At 47.4% G+C, this 20640-nt stretch overlaps 1 protein-coding gene and 1 long non-coding RNA gene across 11 annotated transcripts in view; both read left to right on the forward strand.

The window, feature by feature from the left end:
- LOC134471928 (uncharacterized) overlaps positions 1–4282 on the forward strand; it is a 37326-nt gene extending 33044 nt beyond the window's left edge. The window contains exon 3 of the long non-coding RNA XR_010041679.1: positions 2843–4282. This is a non-coding gene — a long non-coding RNA (uncharacterized LOC134471928). The remainder of the gene's footprint in view (positions 1–2842) is intronic.
- Positions 4283–7569: 3287 nt separating this feature from the next.
- Positions 7570–20640, forward strand: part of Tcof1 (treacle ribosome biogenesis factor 1) — a 37684-nt gene continuing 24613 nt past the window's right edge. For 8 of the 10 annotated variants that reach the window (XM_063232376.1, XM_063232377.1, XM_013141044.3 and 5 more), the window contains exons 1-5: positions 7573–7745; positions 10058–10113; positions 17289–17437; positions 19365–19438; positions 20120–20306. In XM_063232376.1, coding sequence (XP_063088446.1) covers positions 7638–7745; positions 10058–10113; positions 17289–17437; positions 19365–19438; positions 20120–20306 — 574 coding nt within the window. In that variant the 5' untranslated portion in view covers positions 7573–7637. Of the gene's footprint in view, positions 7746–10057; positions 10114–17288; positions 17438–19364; positions 19439–20119; positions 20307–20640 lie in introns of all 10 variants that reach the window. The other 2 variants (XM_063232380.1, XM_063232382.1) reach the window with 1 other exon arrangement.

The raw sequence follows: 20640 nt of genomic DNA on the forward strand, positions 1-20640 counted from the left end.
TGTGACCCTTTATCAAAGGGAATGCTCAGGAGCTATGGTATTTAGAGGGTCCCCAAGAAAAAGGATAACCCTCTCCTGGAACCTCCGCCTGTCTCTCAGAGGCATGTAGCTCTCTCTGATCGATTTGATGACACTGGGAGGTCCCTTCCACCTCCTTCTTATGGTTCCTAAGTCATTAAATCAGACTCCTTTTTCAGTCTATCAGTGAAAAGAATGAGTAAGCCAAGTGTCAGAGGCTCTTAGTAAGTTTGCAGTTGGGTTTGAAACTTTAACTCATGCTTTTGATTTATCATGGCAAGATGTTCACTTCATTTTGGCCACTTGCTGTACCCTAGATGGAAGATAAAGAATTCTATAAGAGGTTAGGAACTATGCAAATCAGCAATGTACTTTTAAAAAGGAAGGAATCCACCTTGGAGTGGCTATTCTTCCATCAACAATACCAAACTGGGACTATAATACTAGTCATGGATAAATCCAATCCCCAGTACCAAAAAAAAAAAAAAAAAAAAAATTAGTCATGGACTAAAAATGGTGTCTGACATGCTAGCTGCTTTTACCATGGGATTAAAAAGGAATGTTAAAAGTCTGTTAATTATTATAGAGTGAAGTCATACAGGATACAGAGGAAAATCCAGCTGTCTTCTGTAACCAATTAGTAGAAGTCTCTCAAAAATATACAAATATAGATCCATCTTCCAGGGAGGAACATTAGTGGCACATAATTTTATCTGTTGATCAGCTCCAGATATTTGGCATAATCTACAAAAACATCAGATGGGCCCTCAAACACCCTTGGACCAATTGCTGGACATGGTCTTTTCCATGTTCAACAATCAGGACCCAGAGGAAGGGCAAAAGACAGAGGCTAAAATTATAGCTGATGCATTTGGCAATGCTTTAAACCCACCCAGGTCATCTAAAGGAAAACCCAGAGGCAATCAGGGAAAGAGTTTCTGTTTTCAAGTGTAAGTCAAGGGACAAGATTGCACCAAGCCTCTGCCTGGGTCCTGCTCCAACTATCAGGCTACTAATGTGTCTGACTTGTGGCAATGGACGTTTGAGTGTCCCCACTTACAGAGCAGGGTTAGGCCAGCCAAAACTTTCATTTCCTACTCTGATAACTGACAAGGCCCAAGGGAACCTGCAATTCTCCTGCCCACGAACATCACCATCTCCTCTGAGGAACCCTGGGTAAACTTAGACATCATGGGTAAGCCAATCTAACTGCTTATTCTTATAGGGGTAGCTCATTCTGTTTTGATTTCCTTCTCTAGAAAATTCTCCCCTATGTCTGTAGCCAAAGTTGGGGTCTAGGAATGCACTAATCAGAGATTCTTTACTCCTCCTCTTGAGGTGTCACTTTGAAGGTCAGATGTTTAACCATGATTTTCTAATTGTCCCACATTGTCCTATTCTTTTGCTGGAAGAGGTTCACTAGCAACATTGGGGGCAATTCCCAAATTCTGGCTAAGCCCCAAATGGATTTTACTTGTGGGTATACTTTTCAAAAAGATGGAGTGGTTACTGGATGGCCACACTTCTGGAGAGCAGTAGCAGGTACAGCTATATCAAAAGAGGAAGCTGCAAAGTTAACTTTGAGGCAAAGACTAGAAGTCCTAGTTCCCCTTCAGGTCAGAGCTATTCTAGACACAAAAGGTTAATTGTGGTTAACAAGGGAACAACTTACCAAGTACCAGGGCATGCTCTTAGACATCCCTGAGGTTATTATAAAAATGTGCATGACTCTTAATCTTACCTTTTTGATGTGTACAGGCCTGGAAGTTATCCATTCTTATGAACATGTGATCTCCCAGACCTATGCAAGCCAGCAGGACATCAGTGACCTGCCCCTCCAAGACTCTGAGGTGTGGTTCACTGATGTAAGTAACTTTGTCCAAGAAGGATATCAAAAGGCAGATTATCCAGTAGTCAGTTTACAACAGGTCTTTGGAGCTACACTTCTTCCTCCTACGAACCTCTGCTAAAAAGGCAAACCTAATAGCTCTTACTCTGGCATCAACATTAAGAAAACACAAAATATTAAATATCTATGTGGACTTCAGATACACCTTTTTAATGCTACATGTCCATGCAATCTAGAGGAACAATCTGGAGGAAAAAAGAGGCTTACTGACTAATAAACAATCATCTATAAAGCATAAGCAGGAAATTCTACAACTCTTAGAGGCAGTGCATCTTCCTAGGCAGGTTGCAGTCTTGCACTATAAAAGGGCACCACAGGGAAATGTTTTAAGTCTCCTTGGGAAATCAAAAGGTTCAGAGACAAGAAGGGCAGTCCTACAGCCCCTCAAGACCTTAATCTTATTCTCAGTTTCTAAGACAACATTCTGGTCTTCCTCAAGGGCCATGTGACAAGCTATAAAAGTCCTACATGGAAAATGGTCCTCAATCTTATGGAAAGATAAAAAGAGCCAACAAGACCCTGAAGTGAGCTCTGGCAAAACTCGGCCAAGAGAAGCTTGACTCCTGGTTCAGTTGCTAACTTTGCCATACTCACTGCAGTACAAGTGGCAGAAATAGATAACTGGATTTATCTTTCTAGAAGGAAACTAGCTCCATCTGAACTGTCTGAAGAACAAGGCTACCCAAAAAGAAAGTTATTCCTATGAACCTCTGGAAAACTTGAAATTTCTCTGCAAAAAGCAAGATTATAGTGCTGCTAAAGATAAGCAAATAGGACCTTGCTAAGGCCATGGGTCTTAGACTCTTGGTAATTATACGACATTCGTCTCTAACATGTATTGTCTTCTACAGAAAGTTTGGAAATCTGTCCAGCTCTTCATACTTGGACAATAATAAAGTTTCTTTCTCTTAACAGGCAGCTCCACGGTCATGAATTCCTGACGGGTTTTTCTTTCTTCAACTCGCTTCGTGAGCCACAGCACCTCAAGGTTGTTGGAAAGCACATGATCACCCCATAGGTAGAGTCTGCAACCCTTTCTAGCCAGAAAACGCTATAGAAGACAGAGACCACCATTCTCAGCACCTCATAAAGAATTATGGGGATTTGTGTATCTCAGGGGAATGAGGCAGGAAGGCAGGGCATAGAAAAGCTGGCTGAGGAGTAAGAGCAACCAGATTCCATGATGTGCACCAAATAATTTCCAAGGCCCCACATATGGAGTTCTTAAAGGCTCCCACAGTGTGTGAAAGAAATAAAGCAAAGTGATGCCATTGAAAGTGTCCTTCTGTAGCTTTCCTCTCGAGGGTAGCCCGCCCCCTCTCCCCCAAAGGGTACTTTTATTTTGGTTTTTAATTTTTTCTCTCTTTTGTTCTGCCCAAGCTCTGCATAGCCAGTTTTCCCCTTACCCTTCATTTTTAATTTTTCTTTTTTTGTATTTTTCCTTTTTATCGGTACTGGGGATCGAACTCACGACTGCCTGCTTGCAAGGCAGGCGCTTATGCCGCTGAGCTAAATCTCCAGCCCCTTCATTTTTAATTTTTCAAATAAATTTGTCACTGTTTTCTTTGTTTCACTTAATTCTTTGAGATGGAAAGAACCTGGAAACCAAGATGCCAGTATCCCAAAACCTGATGACACTTCTATCATGAAGTCCCTGCCTCAGTGCCAGCAAACTAGGAAATGAATCTTTGGACACTGTGAGATGAGTGAGCCTCTGTACCTTTAAGTCGCAGTCGTATTTTATCTCAGCAACAGGAAAGTGACTAATACTCTCTTGTAATGGTGTATTATAATTTTAGTATGTGTCTCCCTCATTATACTGTAAGCTCTGTAGAAGCTGAAACTATTTTGCCCCCAGTAGTATCTGTTCAATAAACATCTGTTGGGCTGGGGATTTAGCTCAGCGGCATAAGCACTTGCTTTGCAAGCGCATGGTCGTGAGTTTGGTCGCTGGTACCAATAAAAAAAAAAAATAAACATCTGTTGATACTAGATTCAGTCATCTTGCCCTTTTTTTGTTTTTCCCTAGAGTAGTGATCCCTCATGTATGGCCTGTGACTAGATGTCCCCCTCAAGCCTCATGTGGTTGTAATTGGGACTTTTTCACAGGCGGTTGGATAAAGTATGTGATGCTATGAGCAAATTGATTTATGCTGAAGTGCTAGGATCAAGGACACTAGGATTAAGGGTATGAGTGTTACCTGCCTGAAGTAACTTGGAGAAGATAGAAAGAGCTGCAGTCACCCCTTGATGCTTTGCTACCTTCTGCCCATCATGAACTGTTTCTGTTAGTGATGCCTGTCTGCTATGTCACCCTGTCTTGGAGCCAGCTGATTATGGATTGGAACTTTTACAAACTGGGACTAAATAAATCTTTCCTTCCTTACCTTGTGGACGTTTGGTATTTTTGTCTCAGCAACAAGAAAAGTAACTAAAATAGAATTTGGTACTAGAGAAGTGGGGTTGTTGCTATGACTGTACCTGACCATGTGATTTAGGAGCCTTTGGAGCAGGGTTATTCGAAGAACTAGGAGAGGTTCAGAGATGCAGACTTGAAAAAGCAGAGCTACAACAACTGAGGTTGTCCTTTATGGGAGATGAAGACCAGGCTTAGAAGGTTTTTGCTGGAAAGAAAAACTGCATTGGCTGTTGGGGTTCAGATGGATGTGTATTATGCCTTGCCAGAAAGTTTGTCCGCATTTTCCTCATGTCCAGAGACTTGGCCTGAGGCTGAGATTAAGGGTAGTAGACTAATTAATCTGGCAAAAGAAATGTCAAGGCAGTAGGATTTTGAGGCAGTGGCATGGCTATTGTTGGTGGATTTTAGCCAAATTTATGTTGCTACTCAAGAGCAAACAGCCCAGTAGGGAGATTCAAAATATTGTGCGTTTGGCCAGAAAGAAAACTCCAATAAAGCTTCAGCCTGTCAAGATGGAAGAATGGAGAAATTGATCACTGAAAAGACTAGCAAGAAAAAGCCAAGTATTTCAGAAGAAGACAACAGAAAAGATGGCCTGAGGACCACACAAGAGGCAAAAGGACTCCAGCCTTTGCAGCTTCAGAGTTGCAAAGGTGAAAAAATTTGCTTTGAGAAGACAACTCCAGCTGGACATGATGGCGCATGCCTGTAATACTCCCAGCCCTTGGGAGGTTGAAGCAGAAGGATTGTGGTGAGTTCGAGACCAGCCTGGTGCATATAGTGAATTCAAGGCCAGCCTAAATTACATAGTGATACTCTGTCTCAAGAGAGAGAGAGAGAGAGAGAGAGAGAGAAAGAGAGTGAGGGAGAGAGAGAGAGAGAGAGAGAGAAGAGAAAGAGAGAGAGAGAGAGAGAGAGAGAGAGAGAGAGAGAGAGAGAAAGGCCCAGAGCACCATGTTCCAGAATGGCAACAGCCTAGGGAAGCAGTTTCTTGGGAATTGGTTGATAGGTACTTGTCATGGTTTATGTTTGTGTCCCCCAGGCCTCATGAGTTTGCATTGTTCATTTGTGATGGTTCATTGTATAGTGCTTGGATTGATGGTGTCAGTGCTCCACCCACATAGGGGTGGAGCCAGGATGTGATGTAATGGCAGGAAGAAGGTGTGTTTTTCTCTTTGCTGGTTTGAGCTTGTTGTCAATGGCTGCCATGAACTGCGGTCCAGCCATGCCCGCCTGCCTTGGAGCCAACTGAGTGTGGACTGAAACCTCCAAAAACTGTAAGAAATAAACCTTTCCTTTCCCAACGTGAGCATCAGGTATTTTGTCTCAGCGACGATCATAAAGTAACTAAGACAGTACTCAACCCATACTACCAAAGAAAGAAGCCACGGGAGCTACAACTACATGAAGCACCATAGAGATGGAGTTATCCAAGCCCTTTGGAGCTCATATCTTGCTACAGATTGTTTCAGATGCTAGGCATAGAACCATAAGACTTAATGTTTGCCCTGTTGGAGTTTGGTCTTCCTTTGGTCCTATTCCTTTGTATGCCCCTATTTATATCTTTTGGAATGGAAATGCCTGTCTTGAGCCATTGAGTGTTGGAAGTGTTTAACTTTCTTTTCATTTGTACAGGGGCTCACAGCTAAGAGTTTATCTTAAATCTCAGAGGAGACGGAGTTTTCAGCAGTGTTGAAACTCTTGAAGATGAGCTAAACGCATTTTTCATAAAGGGACGTGCATGAGTGTTTGGGGAGCCAGGAACAGAATGTTATGGCTTGTATCTAGATGTTCCCCCAGATCCTCAAGTGGTCATAGGTGGGGCTTTTTTAGTGGTAGCAGGATTTAGAGGATTCAGGCTGTCTTTAGATCCTCCCCAGGACTATGAAGTTAAAAGCAGCTGCATCAGTATTCCCCAGCTAGCTCATCCTCTGCCTGCCAACCTCCCCTCAGCAACTACAACAGTCTCCCATCCAGTTTTGTCCTCTACAGATTCATCTCTGGGCTTTGGTCATGGCAATCTTTAAAAGCACAAATCCAGGTCACACTCCTGTCCAAAACCATGCAGTAGCTGTGTAATGTCCTTGGAGCAGAGTCCAAACTCTGCTGGAGTGAAGAGAATGTTCTAGTCTGTCTGCCTCTGCATCCTCAGATGTCCTCATTGGGCCCCTCTTCTTCCCACATCCATCAACCAGCAGCACAGGGGTGTCGGGGTTCCCAGCTTATCCCAGGGTAGTTTCTCCTATCCTGACTCATACATCGTCCCCTCCTTTGTACCAGCCCTCTCTTTTGCATCTAGAAACGCCTACTCAGATGTCTCTTTGGGGTGAAGTGCCCCTCCTCTGTGCTCCCAAGAGCTGTGCTGTACCCAACAATGACAACACACACCAGACATTAAAACTATAGTTGCTTGATTACCAGCTAAGTCTCTTGCCCTCCCACTTTAGAGGGCAATCTCTATGTCTTAGTCTTTTTCTTTTTTCCTCTTTTTGCCCTTAACCTAGCCAGTGTTAGCCCATGGTAGGATGCTTAGTAAAGATGTGTTCCATGCATGAAGTAATAACAACTCACGCATGGTTCATAAGTCAAAAAAAAAAAAAAAAAACCATGTGAAATGTGCCAGACATGGTGGCATATACTTGTAATCCCAGGGCTCAAGAAGATGAGTCAGGGTGACAAATTCAATCCCAGCCCAAGCAATTCAGAGACTTAGCTAGATCCTTTTTTCTTTTCTTTTCTTTTTTCTTGGTCTGTTTGTAGTACGGAGGGATCAAACTCACACCTAGTAGATCCCGTTTTAAAAAGTAAGGAAAGGTCTGGGATGTAGCTCAAGGCAAAGGCCCTGGGTTCAATCCCCAGTACCAAAAAAACAAGACAAAACTGAGAAATCAGTAAACAAGAAACCAGAAGTTTGGATCCAGTGAGAGATGTCGAGGAGATTGGGAATTAAGAGATAAGTAAAGGCTCCCGTTCCCCCTTCAAAGTATTAACACCAAGACAAATTCCTTCAAGCATAAAGTCTGAAGGATTAAGAGGAAGTGGTTCCTGTAGGGACGACCCGCGGGGCGGGTCCAAGGCTAGTCCTACCCCCTAGCCAATGGGAGGGCTTGTTGCCTTCCGAGGCTCCGCCCTGCCGCTCCAGGGTGTGAGACTACACTTCCCGGCGCGCCTCGCGGCCGAGGCAAAGCAGCAGCCGGAAGTGGGGTACTTGGGGTCTAAGGGCACAAGGGAAGCGGCGGGCGGGACCAAGGAGGGGCTTGCAGGTGAGCCGGTGGGCCGGGGGTCGCGGGCATGGCAGAGGCCAGGAAGCGGCGGGAGCTGCTTCCCCTGATCTACCAGCATCTGCTGCACGCGGGCTACGTGCGCGCGGCGCGGGAAGTGAAGGAACAGAGCGGCCAGGTAAGCGTTCGCAGGCCCGCGTGCGGGATCCGGAGAGCGGCGGCTCGCGCCCCCAACCCGGGAGACCTGACCGACCCGGGGAGATCTGACCGGCCCCGGGTCCCGCGGGACTCTAGGCTGGGAGTCCAGGGTTGCGGGAGGGATCTGTAGCCCTTGCCTACCCTCAGCTACTTCCAGCCCCCGCCTCGGCCTCAGTTTCCCCGTCCGTGTACTGGGCGGGCCGGGACTTGGGATCCAACGCCCAGGGAGTGGAAATTTCTGAGCCCCTCACTTCCACCACCTTCCTGATAGTGGCGGTGTTAAGTTTTCTAAGTCTCCAGCCACGTGGTCCGGCACAGCCCCCTTGGACCACAGAGGTGGCTGTTGGCTTTGGGGTGAGAAGCCATAGGTTCCCCACTGAGAGCCCCAAGAAGAGGGATGCTGTAGTCGTTGATCTGGAACTCAGGCTCTTGGCCTTGCTCGGTACTGATAGGACAGTTTGGGGGAATGGAAAGTTCTTTTGGTTTTGGTTTCCCCGTTCTTCATTCATTCAACAAGTGTTAGTCAGGTGCTCGGGGTGCTGGTGATAGGCGTGGTGAGCACCATGCCTCGTCCTTCCTGAGTCTTAGAGTGTGTAGAGGCTACACATTAAAGAATCCAAAAGTGTGCACTGAGGGGCGCCGGATGCTAAAAGAGGAATGGCAGAGTGCCCTCATCAGGACTGCTTTCCTGAGGAAGTGACAGCTCCTCTGAGCTCTGAAGGAGGGGGAGGTACTGCAGGCCATGGTGCAAACTGCCTGGTGTAGGAAGGGGCAGCGCGTGTACACCGTGGCCTCCAGAGGGGACTGGTGGGGCCAAAGTGTGAAAAACAAAGCCTGCAGTCTGCCATGGAGGTGAGGGCTGGTCTGATCTCTCCCTGGGCAATTTGTCTTTGCCTGAGGAGCGCTGGTAAACTGTGGCAGAGTTTTAGCTGGTGAGCTGGGTATTGAGCTGACTAGTCAGTATCAGTTTGGCTACAGTAAGGCTGTGGTCCTAACTCTTGCTCTCAGGATCTCCTGCAGGAACCAAAGGGTGAGGAATCCTAGGAAGTTATCTGTGGTTTTCCCAACCTTCTGGAACTCAGTTTCCTGTTTTCTCCAATTATATCATTTAACAGAGAAAGGGAGCTAGAGGTAGTGCCCATGGTCGTTACATTTTGTGCCTGGGCAAAAGTATCTTGCTCTTCTGTGCCCTCGTGGAGCGGATTGCCTAGCAGGAGCAGACAGTGACAGATACAAATCAGAGCTCAGAGTGTAGTTTATGCGGTCCATGGTAGGTGCTGGGTGTCACAGTAAGGCAGGCAAGGGGGAGAAGGAATGTCAGAGTCCAGGTGTAGGTGGGAGTGGGGCGGCCAGGGAAGCCTCACAGAGGAGCAACAGTGTGGTTGAGACCTAAGGAAAGGAGTGAATATGGTTAGCAGAGGAGAGAGCATTCCAGACAGCAAGAATGGCAAAAGCCCCGCTGGAGATTGGGGCCTGACACATTCGAAGGCAATGAAAAGGCCACTGTGCCCAGACTTGGAGTCCTAGCTCCCTGTGCTGTACACTGTCAAGCCTGTCTCCTTCAGCCTGATAGCAACCTGGACTGTGCGTACTGCTATTTTCAAAAGAGATCCTGCAGTTTGAAGAAGTAGAGAGATTAGCAGGTTGACAGGAGCTCTGCCTGACTCCACATGTGCCTCTTGGCCTCTCTGCCCACTCAGGTTGCTGCCACCCTGTGTTCCTGCCACGTTGTTCATAAGCCTCCGTGGAGCGCTTGACACGTTTGGGTTCTTGTGTCTTTACAGAGAGTAGGCCCTCTGGCCTCAGCTGCAAGGCTCTGGATTCTACCTGGTTGCTTCTGCTTTTGCCAAGAAACTGGTGCCCTGTAGGCTTAGTCTCTTTCCCACAGACCAGTAGGCTGTGCTTGTGCCACCTGGCCGCCTCGAGGTAGAGACAGTACTTTGGGGAGATTGACTGCCTTTGAAGGCCTTCTGAAAGGTCAGGCTGGGGTAGAAGAAGCTCATCTCATAGCAATGTAGGTGTGGATAGTGCCAGGGAAGCTGGATAAATAATTGTTAGCTCGGAATGTTCCAACTCCAGCCAACCTCATGGGATATTACAAGGTTTTACCTGGAATCGCTTGCCTTTCTTGTCTCGGGAAGATCTGGAATGTTATTGGCAGGGCTGTGCAGGAGCACTTCCCAGAGTCAGAAGATCCTGCCCCGGACCATTTGTCTGTGCAAGTCTGAGGTTGAGAGAGGCGGTCTTTCCTGTGCTGGAGGCTGATCGCAACTTTCTCTTTATTTTTTGCAGAAGAGTTTCCTGGCTCAGCCTTTCACCCTTTTGGACATCTATACACACTGGCAACAGTAAGTTTGGTGAAGCTGAAGGGCGGGATTGGGACACCCCAAACAGTCATCTTGAAATAAACTAAGATACTAGTCTGGGCTAAGGTCTCCCCTCATAGCCCACGATAGACATTCTTGTCACGCCTCAGAAGCCAGGTCACGTGGACTGTGGCTGTCTAGTGGTGGGATGGGACCTTGAGAGTTATGACCTCAAGAACAAAAGCTTCTTGCTGGGCTTGGTGGTGCACATCTGTAACTCCACCACTTGGAAGGCTGAGGCAGGATTGTCACAAGTTTGAGGCCAGCATGAACTACATAGCAAAACCCTGTCTCAGACAAAACAAAGCTTCTCCCCAGCCTGTTATTCACTCAGTCAACAAACATTTATAAGCATCTGTGGAATGCCAAGTCATGTCATAAGTGAGACAGGCCTGACTGTCCATCTTTGCAGCTAACATTGTAGTCAAGGACTTAGTCAGGTGTCAGAGAACGAAGCGAATGAACATAAAATCGTAATGATAGAAAGATTACCAGAGAGAGGACCTTACACGCTTCAGGGAAACGTCCCTGAGATGCCCTTTGTCTTGAGCGCTGTGGGAAATGGGACTGAACTAGGCCATGGGTATAGAGAAGCAGGGAGGGTGGACCCTGCAGTGGCCAGGGGACAGGACAGGTGAAGCCAGCCGTCTGCAGGGCCTGGCCATCCGGGGTGAGAAGGCATCTACCCCAGAGCAGTGGGAGCCATGGAAGGGCAGGCACAGAGTGAGGGCTCTCTGAAGTGGGAGGACCAGTTGGGCCTATGGACATCCTCGGGGAGGACAGCAGTGCCAGGAATATTAGGGGAGGAAACCACAACTGCAGGTGAGTTAGAGAGGAAGGATCTAGTGCACTCCAGGTCTGGCTCACATGCGTAGGTAGAAAGTGGGCCGATGTGTGGCACTGAAAGGGAACTCAATATGGAAGGATGGATTCCAAAGGCACGTTAAGCGTAAAATGCCTCTGAAATACATTTGGTTGGTTTTTGTGGTCCTGGAAGATAAAACTCAGAGCCTTGACACTGAGCTGTATTCCCAGACCCTTTTTTATTTGTTATTTGTTATTTTGAAACAAAATTTCCCTAAGTTGTTAAATTGCCCAGTCTGGGCTGAAACTATGTAATAATTCCTCCCTCAGCCTCCCAGAGTGCTGCAGTTTTAAACTTGTAAAACTTAAGGTTTTCCAAGGAAGGGAGACTAACCCAAGGGTGTATCAACAGAGAAATAAAGAATGAAGGGTGGGTGATCTGTTACCTCCCGTACTCACCTGATCACAGCTGATTGGGCAGTGAAGTACCATAAACCCGTCCCATGGAAAAATGGCAGCAGAGCCAGGCATGATAGCACACCCCATCATCTTGTAAGCCCAGCACTCTAGGACGCTGAGGCAGGAGGATCACAAATTCAGGCCCATCCTGGGCTACTTTGCATACTAACTTTGTAAATTTAATATTTTTTTGGTACTGGGGATCGAAACCACAGCCTCACACTTGCCAGGCAGTTGCTTAGGTCACTGAGCTAAATCCCAGGCCCTAATTTTATTTTATTTATTTATTTGTTTGTTTATTTATTTTTGTCCGTTTTTTTTGAGACGGGGTCTCGCTATGCAGTTCAGGCTGAACTTGAGCTCACTTTGTAGCCCAGGTTGGTCTCAAACTGGCAAGGATCCTCCCACCTGAGTCTCCCTAGTGCTGGGATTACAGGCGTGAGTCACCACGCCCAACAGGCTAATTTTATTTTAAAGACAAAAAAATAACAAAATTTCAAAACACAATTAAGAGACAGTAACAACAGCTAATACATTGTGTATGATCTGTAGTTACTCAGAGTATAAGATGTCTGCATTCAGTGTCCAAACAATATTAGCACAAACCATTCTTTTCAATGAACTAAGAGAAGTGAGTAGTAAAGCTATCTCAACTGTCATACACACAAATATTCCTTTCAGCCTCTCTCACCAGGAAGATTATGAATTTTACACATGCAACTCTGATTTATTTCACTTAGGAATATGGTCTCAAGTTGTATCCATTTACCTATTAACATCTCAAGTTTATCCTTTATTGCTGAGTAGTACTCCAGTATATAAAAATGCCACATCTTTTTAATCCAGTCCTCATTTAATGGGCATTTGGGTTTATTCCAATATTTAGCTATTACAAATTGTGCTGCTATAAACATAGGTGCACATGTATCGCTGTGGTGTGATGTTTTTAATTCTTTGGGGAAGATACTGAGAAGGGGAACAGCTGGGTCAAATGGGACGTCCAATCCTGGTTTTTTGAGGAATCGCTCTACTGATTTCCAGAGTGGCTGCACCAGGCTATACTCCCACCAACAGTGGAGAAGGATTCCTTTTCCCCTGCATGTTAAATGTTCAAAAATCAAGTCAAATTTTTAAAAGAAGCCAGGTGTGGTGACGCATGCCTATGATCTGAGCACTCTGGAGCTGGGGCAGGAGGATCATGTGAGTTCGAGGCCAGCCTAGCTACGTAATAATGAAACCCTGTCTCACAAAGACAAAAAAAAAAAGAAGGAAGGAAAGCATGGTTGTGTGCTTTCCCCCCACTGGCTTGACCATAGCCAGCTGTGAAGAACGGTAGCGAGCCCTGGGAAGTGCAGAGGCACCGCCGTGCACATCTTTGAGGACAAAGGAAGTGGCTTCATGGCAGAGGGGGTAGGGGTGCTCTGTGTCTATACCTGCTTTAGACAGACCAATTTCGCTTCTGTATACAAACACGTCTCATCTGAGCTACCCAAAAATGCGGTGGGCACCTGGGAACGGCGAGTTCCCTATCATGGGTAGCATTCAAGCCGAGACAGGGATGGTGCAGATCCTGGCTCCTGGGAGAGGGGGAGGGGCATTGAAAACACTACCAGCTGCATCCCCTGGCTCTCTCCTGCTTCGAGGTGGGCTCGGAGACCAGGCAGGCTGGCGTGCTCACTGTACCTCCCTAGGAAACCATAGGGGCCGCACACTCTCTGTTGCCACAGGCCCCCTCTGTGCCTGAGGGGCATGAAGTGGGACGAGCATCTGAGGCAGCCACAAATCAGAATCAGTAACCAGTTGTGACCTGAAGCAGCTTTCTTGGCCAGGAGCTGTATTTTCTTGGTCTTTTTTCTTCTGTAAATATGAAAATAATGTAATTATCTCATTGTATTGCAAAGATTGTACGTAGTAGTCTGTGTGCTGGACCCAGCCATTGGGAGCTGCCCCCCACCCTCATCCCCATATTTATTGTGCACCTAATACAAGCCAGGCGCTGTTCTTTTTTTTTTTTTTTTTTTTTTTTTAAATCAGTATTACCTATTAAGATGTCATTTTCTCCAAAACAGCTGTTCCTATCATCCAATCTTCTCTGTCTCATTTCTGTTGAGCTCTTTTTCTGTCAGTAGCTGTCAGTTTGTCTTCTTCATTTTGTTCTCTGCTCCATTCGTTGTGGCCTCTCTGCCATTATTTCTGGATTCTTTGTATTTTTCTTTTTTAGAATATCCTGCAATACTCTCTGTAGAGTTGAATTGGTGGTTGCAAATTCCCCCAGTTCCTCTTTATCCTGGAAGCACCTTGTTTTTCCATCAATTTCCAGGGACAGTTGTGCAGGATATCTCAATCTTGGCTGGAGATTATTATCTTTCAAAGCTTGAATTATTTCCCCCCATGCTCTTCGTGATTTGATGGTTTGTGCAGAGAAATCTGCTGTAATTCTGATGGGTGTTCCCTTGTAAGTGGTCTGTTTCTTGTCTCTGACAGCTTTTAATATTCTGTTCTTGTATTGAATTTCTGGAATTCTGATTATTATATGCCTGGGTGTAGATCTGTTTGGGTTGTAGGTGGCTGGGGTCCTGTATGCCTCATACATCTGAGTATCTTTACCTTTTGCTAAATTAGGAAAATTCTCCTGGATTATTTCTGTGAGTAGCTTTTGTAGTTCACTTGTTTGTGTCCCTACTTCTTCTTTTATGTTCTTAATCCTTAAGTTATGGATCCTCTTATCATCTTCTTGTCTTTGTATTATTGCTGTTTGTTTCTTTGTTATTTTTAAGAAGTTTTTCATTTCATTCTCCCATATTACAAGTCTGCCCTCCAGTTCAGATAGTCTGTCCTTAGTTTCTTTCAAGCTGTTATGCCAGTCTTCGATAGACTTCTTAGTATCTTGGTAGTCCCTTTGAACCTGCTTCACGAATTCTATGCTTTCTCTGTTTTCTCCATCAAACAATTCTCCCCTTTTTTTCTGTTCTTCCATTCCACCACCTGTTTTTTCTTGGGTGGTACTTAGCATTTCTCTAACTATTCTGCATACTTCTAGCTTCAGGTCGTTGATAACTTCATTCCTGAATTGGTCTATGAGGCTCTCTATATGGCGCCTTATGTGTATTGGTGCGGTGTCTGCTATTGCCTGTTTCTCAGAATTGGGGGCCGAGGAGCCTTTCTTATTGCTGCCTCTTCCCATGCTGCCTCTTCTTCTCTGTTCCTTATATATGCAAGCTTATATAAGAGGCCCAGCTTCTCTCCCAGTCAGCCACAGCCTGATCGAATTGCGCCAGTTAGGTGTTCCCGCTCACTGCTGCGCACCAGGGAGTTACAGACCAGGCAGCCTACGCGTCTCCCCTCCCAGCCACCGTCAGGCTCTGGGATCTAGGTTGGGACAGCCTACTAGGTCCGCCGGCAGCGTCACGCAGGCCAGGCACTTTTCACCAATCCCGCCCGAGAGGGGGATGTGTGGCTGGAGTCCCACCGCGCCCTGCTCCCGCAGGACTGCTCGGGCCCAGAAAGTCCTCTGCTGGAGTCAAACTGTGGTAGAGTGTCAGTTTCTCTCACTCACCTCACCACAAGTCAGTGCACGCCTCTCTGCCCGTCCTGTTTTCGACTCTGTTCGCAGATTGCCGTTCTCAGAGCTTCCGTGCGTCTCTCTCCTTGCCGAACCACTGTAGAGGCAGCCAGCCGCCGCGCGGCAGGAAACCCAAATTGCGGCTTACAATGGCGCGGGGTCCAGCCTCCACACCGAGGCTTTTCTGTTCCTGTTTTAGCGCCAGGACTGCATTCCAAGTTGGTTTCTCTCAGCCCAGTTCGTTCCTGAGTCAGCAGAGCATATCTCCACCTGCTTATGTCTCCTTAGTCCGCACCATTCCTGGCTTCTGAGCCGAGTCTTTCAGTGAGCCTCTGGTAGTTGCTGTTATCTGTCCGCCATGTTCTCCCGGAAGTCCCAGGCGCTGTTCTTGATAGAGCAGGGAGCAAATTCCCATCTCTTTCGTCTGTATTCTGTGGGGAAGAAAGAAGCCCAGCTAACTGATGTAGGAAATCAGTGAAATCTGCTCTTCGAAGATTGCTGACAAGTGGCCTTCCTGGGAATAAGGCCTCTGAGCCGCACGTGCCCAGTTGTGGTAGAGCACTGTCCTGCCAGCTGGAGCGTGGGGCATGGACGGCAATTCACCAGGGCAGGAGGGTGGGGTCAGGGATACTCAAGCTCCAGGGACTTGACCCTCTGGGGACTTTCCTCGCCCGTGCCCCACATGTGCTCCTCACACTTCAGGGCTCCTTCCTCAAGATGTGTTCGAGCAGCCAGGCGCCCAGAATCTCAGCTCCCAGAGTGCTGGGCAGCAGAGTGGGAAGGGGGCCACCGCGTTGCCCATGGCAGCTGTGTCCCATCTCTCCAAAGGCGAAGCTGAGGATGGGTAATCTTTGCTCATACTGGCAACACTTAAATAGGTTTCTTAATGCTGGGATTTTAGACAGTTTTATAGACCTCTTTTTTACATAGCCTTTTTTAAACAGAAATGAGCCATATTGCTATCTGTGTAGTGCCAGGTAAAGTCTGTTAGATTTAATAAGTTTTTGTTCCAAGAGCCTAGGCCATGAGTGTGTGTGTCCCTGCATGAATGTAGGTGACCCCCACATCCCTGGGCTGCCCCCTTCTCCATCCCTGTTGGGGGATGGCCCAAGGGACTATGTGCACTGGTCACAACAGAACCTTGGGCTCCCATTGGGGCTCAGCCCCCATCCTCTTCGCATCCCTTCCTCCAAGGACCTTAGGTAACCATAGCTGAGGACTCTGCCACCCAGTGCCCCCGTTAGGCTTCCAGCTGGGACCTGCCCAGACATGATGGGGCTCGGATCTATGGGAAGTAGGATGGTGGCATTGGGGAGTGGCTCTCACCCCCACCCCATCTGAGCTCTTGAGTATGAGACCCAGTGCAGGGGTCTAAAGGACAGTATTTCTGCCAACTGAGGGCTTCCATTGAAAGGGAAAGGGAGCAGCAGGGTAGGCCTAGAGGTGGCTGAAGGTTGGCCTAAATCTAGGCAAGAAGCTGGGAGCTGTACTTTCTTATCAAAATAGTGACGAGGTGGTTCCGTACCATCTCTATCTCTACTCTATCTCTCCTCAGAGCATGGAAAGTGACATGGGAAGTCTCTGCTTCCTGCCTTTTCTTGCTCCGGAGCCCAGTGGGTCACAGGGGCTCCCCTGGGAGGACGAGCTCTGCTCCATCCCGGGAGCCCTGAGCCATCCTGCATGGCCCTGGGAGGCAGAGACAAAGCTGACTAGAGGATATTTAAGCCAGTATTCACCATTCCTGTTTGTAATAAAACTTCTGTTTTTAGGAGTTTAAAAAAAAAGTTTGTGAGGTACACAGAGTACTATAGTCAGCTGCCAGCCCTCCTCACCCTCTGCTAGGCTTAAAGTAAATAACAGGAGATACAGAAAAGTGCTCAAGAGGAAATGAAACCGGATGGCAGGGCAGACAAAGAGGGGTGGACATCAGCTGAGGGTTGCTCTGAGGGGGCCAAGTGAAGTGCAAAAAGGGGAAGGCAAGGACCCGGCCTGAGAGGGGGCATGGCCCAGGCAGCGGGCTCTCAGGAGAGGGAGCCTGAGTGGGCCAGGCCCCGGTCACTGTGTGACTGCTAGCCTTGGCTGTTCTAAGACACTGTGGGTCACTTGTGATTATCTTCAAGACTTTAAAGATAACTTTCCAATCTAAGAATTGTAAAAGCATTTCAAAAAATAAGTGTAGATGCAGAACGCAAAACTGTATCTACATTATGTTGTCGTCACTGGACGGTGCATTTCCTTTGGGGACTGGGAGGATAGGTGAAGGTCTGTCTGCCCAGGTCTTGCGGAGGTGTCCTGACACCCCCTTGGCATATCCTGTACCCTCGACCTGCAGAACCTCTGAACTTGGCCAGAAGCGGAAGGCAGAAGACGATGCAGCGCTGCAAGCCAAGAAGACTCGCGTGTCAGACCCCCTCAGCAGCTCTGAGAGCTCAGACGAGGAGGAGGAAGACGAAGAGGCAGAAGCCAGAACTGCCAAAGCTGGTAAGAGCCCCGCCTGCTGGGCGTTGCCAGGGCTTGGGCTTCGCAGTCAGGCAAAAATTGCTGCACCTTAGGGTGAGAGTTAAGTTGTGTCAAGCTCTGGGAACCCAAGGGTGAACCAGAAACCCAGGTGGGCCCTACATACACCGCCCCGGCCCAGTGGACCCAGGACTGCTTCTAGGTGATCCTGATGGAGGTAGACAGACAGCATCTGCCAAAGGTCCCTCTTGAGTGGCCTGAGGGCTGCTTGAGAGTTGCTGATTGTCTCTCTATTTTGGCAGGGTGTGCTTGAGCAACGCTGGGGCCAAGCCGGGCACTGTGGTTTTAGAGCACTGGAGGGTGACCTGGGTCTCTACCACCCCTCTCCTTCCCAGCCCCCGGCTGCCCCCACACCTCCCCCTCCCCTCTTCCCCAGCCGCAGCCCATCACACCATTGCTGTCTCTTAAGCATCGTGTTACCATTTTTTTTTTTTTGGCTTATTCACAAGATACTTTCTTGGTTTTAAATATGGTTTCTGATTATAAAGGAGATGCAGGATTCATTATAAAGTATTCATTATAGAATATTTGAAAATTACTTTGAAAAAAAAATCAGAGAAGAAATCACATATATTCTTGTCACCTACAATTCAGCAAATTATTCTTCCATCTATTTTCCCTGAGCCACCTTTTAAAGATGTTTGAGATATTACTGAATATATATTTTATATCATGTTTAATCTCCTTAAATTATAAATGAAAAACAAGTTTGCTCCAAACTACAAAAGCATGTAGGAAATGACAGGTTTCCTGTTCTCTCTGCCTGTCCTCTTTCACTTTCTATTCATGGTCTTGGTGAGTAGCTGTGAAACTTTAACTTCTTCCCTTGCCACCACGGTCAAACAGATATCCATCTACACGTGCATGTGTGCCTCCTGTATTCTCCTTAAAACAGAAGTGGTCACATCTCGTACTGTTTGATGTTAGTCGTTTATTAGCGCAGGTTGGCAGTACACAGTGGTCACGTGTATCATGGGGAGTGGGTACCTGTAGACAATACATCTGAATTCTTTTTCCCCCCATTCCCTATCCTTCTCCTACCTCACTGTTCCCTCCATTTCTAAAGCCGTCACAGTTAGTTGTGATTGTACTTCTCAGTGTCCTCAGTGAGGGAAACAGGCTGGAGGATTTGTGGGCAAAATGACAGGGGGTCTGGTGTTTTCTTCACAATGATGCACGATGGGGAACGGCAGGTAGAGCAGTGGGTGAAATAAGACCAGCCCCGAGCCAACCCTGGTGAGAGTCAGTACACTGCTTCCCTACTTATAAATGGGCTTAAAACTGCATAATTACAGAAAGAGGAGAGACAGTGAAGTGCTAGGCAAAGAGTGAGATTGTGCTGTTCATCTCAGCAGCGCTGGTTCTCTTTAACAACAACTTAGAAATCTTTTCCTGTCTGTCTGAGATCCCAAGGAGATTATTTCTTTTATTTCAAGCACCAAAAATGTATTAACATTTAGCATCTAATGGCCCAAGACTCATGGTTCAGCTGTCTCCACTAGGAAGCCATTGGGATTCTCAGCAGCTTTCTCCGTGGCCTGTGGCTAGCAGCTGGCCATGTGAGTAGCCTTTAGAGCAAAGTGCAGGGGCCTGAGTTGTGCAGTGTCTTGTGGTATAGGTGGTGGGAGCGTAAGCTAATCTGTCCCCTGGGGGGTCCTCAGCACCGTCTGCCACAGGGTAATTGGGAGGCCCTGGGAGGTGTAGACATAGAGCTTTATGTTACCTGCTGGCCATGGCTGATGGATTACAGAGCTGTTTGGGCTCCGCCTCAACCCCTCATGGTGGCACCAGGCAGCCAGTACCAGTTGCAGTTAGATGAGATGAAACCCGCCTGCCACGCTTGGGGGAGAAAAGCTCATTTGCTTCATCCAGATGGATTTGTGTGTTGCAGCCCCAAGACCAGCATCTACCAACTCCTTAGCCAGGGGAGTGGATTTGCCATCAAGCATGAAAGAAAAGGCCAAGGTGAGTGGGATCACTGTCCAAGCGATTGCGCGTGAGAACTCAAGTGCCCTGCAGGGGGACAGTCTCTTGTACCAGACAAGGATATTGCCCATCCTAGACTCAAATCTTAACCCGTGTCAACAACTATGGAGTCTCATCCTCTCTGAGCCTCGGTGTCTTTTTCTATAAGATGCAGATGCTGCTGTTGCAGGTGATGCTGCTGGGTACCAGTATGCATCTGTGATGAGCAGCTTCATTCCTCCTGTGCCTTGTGCTCAGTTCTTCTCCAAGGGGCTATTTGCCAATCCCAGTAGGTTCCATGCACTGCCCTAGGCAGTGGAGGTACCATTGCAAGCAACATGCCTGTATTTCTGGAACTCTGATTGCATTGTGTAAATCAGAAACTACCTAGAAAATAAGTGTATTTTATGGTAACTCATAAAGTCGTGTTACAGACCTATAAAGCATTATGTATCCGAAAGTGGAACATTGGCAATAGTGTGCAAAAGTAATTAGGAAGGAATGATAATACCCACAACAAACAACTACATTCTACTTAGCGACTTTAATGCCATGCTCACATGCCTCCGTGAGGGCTGTTTGCCCAACTCGCCCAGCTAGGAAGCAGCAGTGGGGGTTTCAGTGGGAGTGGGCCGTGTACCCCCCTGAGCTAGGTTTGCCTGCCACTCCTATGCTGTGCAGGCACAGGCCAGGAGCACCAGCAAGACCATGAACTCTATGCCACACCTCGCCCCGGGGAAAGCAGCGGGCCACTTTCTTTCTGGAAAGTCACCCAAGAAGTCAGCACAGTCCTCAGGAAGTATCATCCTGGTCTCAGAAACCGAGGAGGAAGGCAGCATCCGGGCCCTTGGAGCCACTGCCATACCTGGTGAGAAGCCCCCACCTCCAGGAGCTGAGCCAAGGCTATGCTTTCTTAAACTTTGGGACATTGTGGAACTCAGAAGTATGCTCCATGCCAGCGAGGGGCAGCTGCTGGACACCACTGGGGCTTCTCAGAGGGTGTCTGAACATACAGGGACTGCTGTGGTGGCTTCAAGATACCACAGATCTAGGTTGAACACCTTTTCTTTCCTTTTTGAGACAAGGCCTCACTCTGAACTTCAGGCTGGCCTTGGAATCACTATGTAGTCCATACTGGCCCTGAACTCCCAGCAGTCCTCCTGCCTCAGCCTCCTGAGTGCTAGTATTCCAGCCATGTACCA

This window comes from Cavia porcellus, unplaced genomic scaffold (genome assembly GCF_034190915.1).
Source record: "Cavia porcellus strain 051 isolate PalLab524CR breed Dunkin Hartley unplaced genomic scaffold, mCavPor4.1 scaffold_21, whole genome shotgun sequence".
Classification (NCBI taxonomy): Eukaryota; Metazoa; Chordata; class Mammalia; order Rodentia; family Caviidae; genus Cavia; species Cavia porcellus.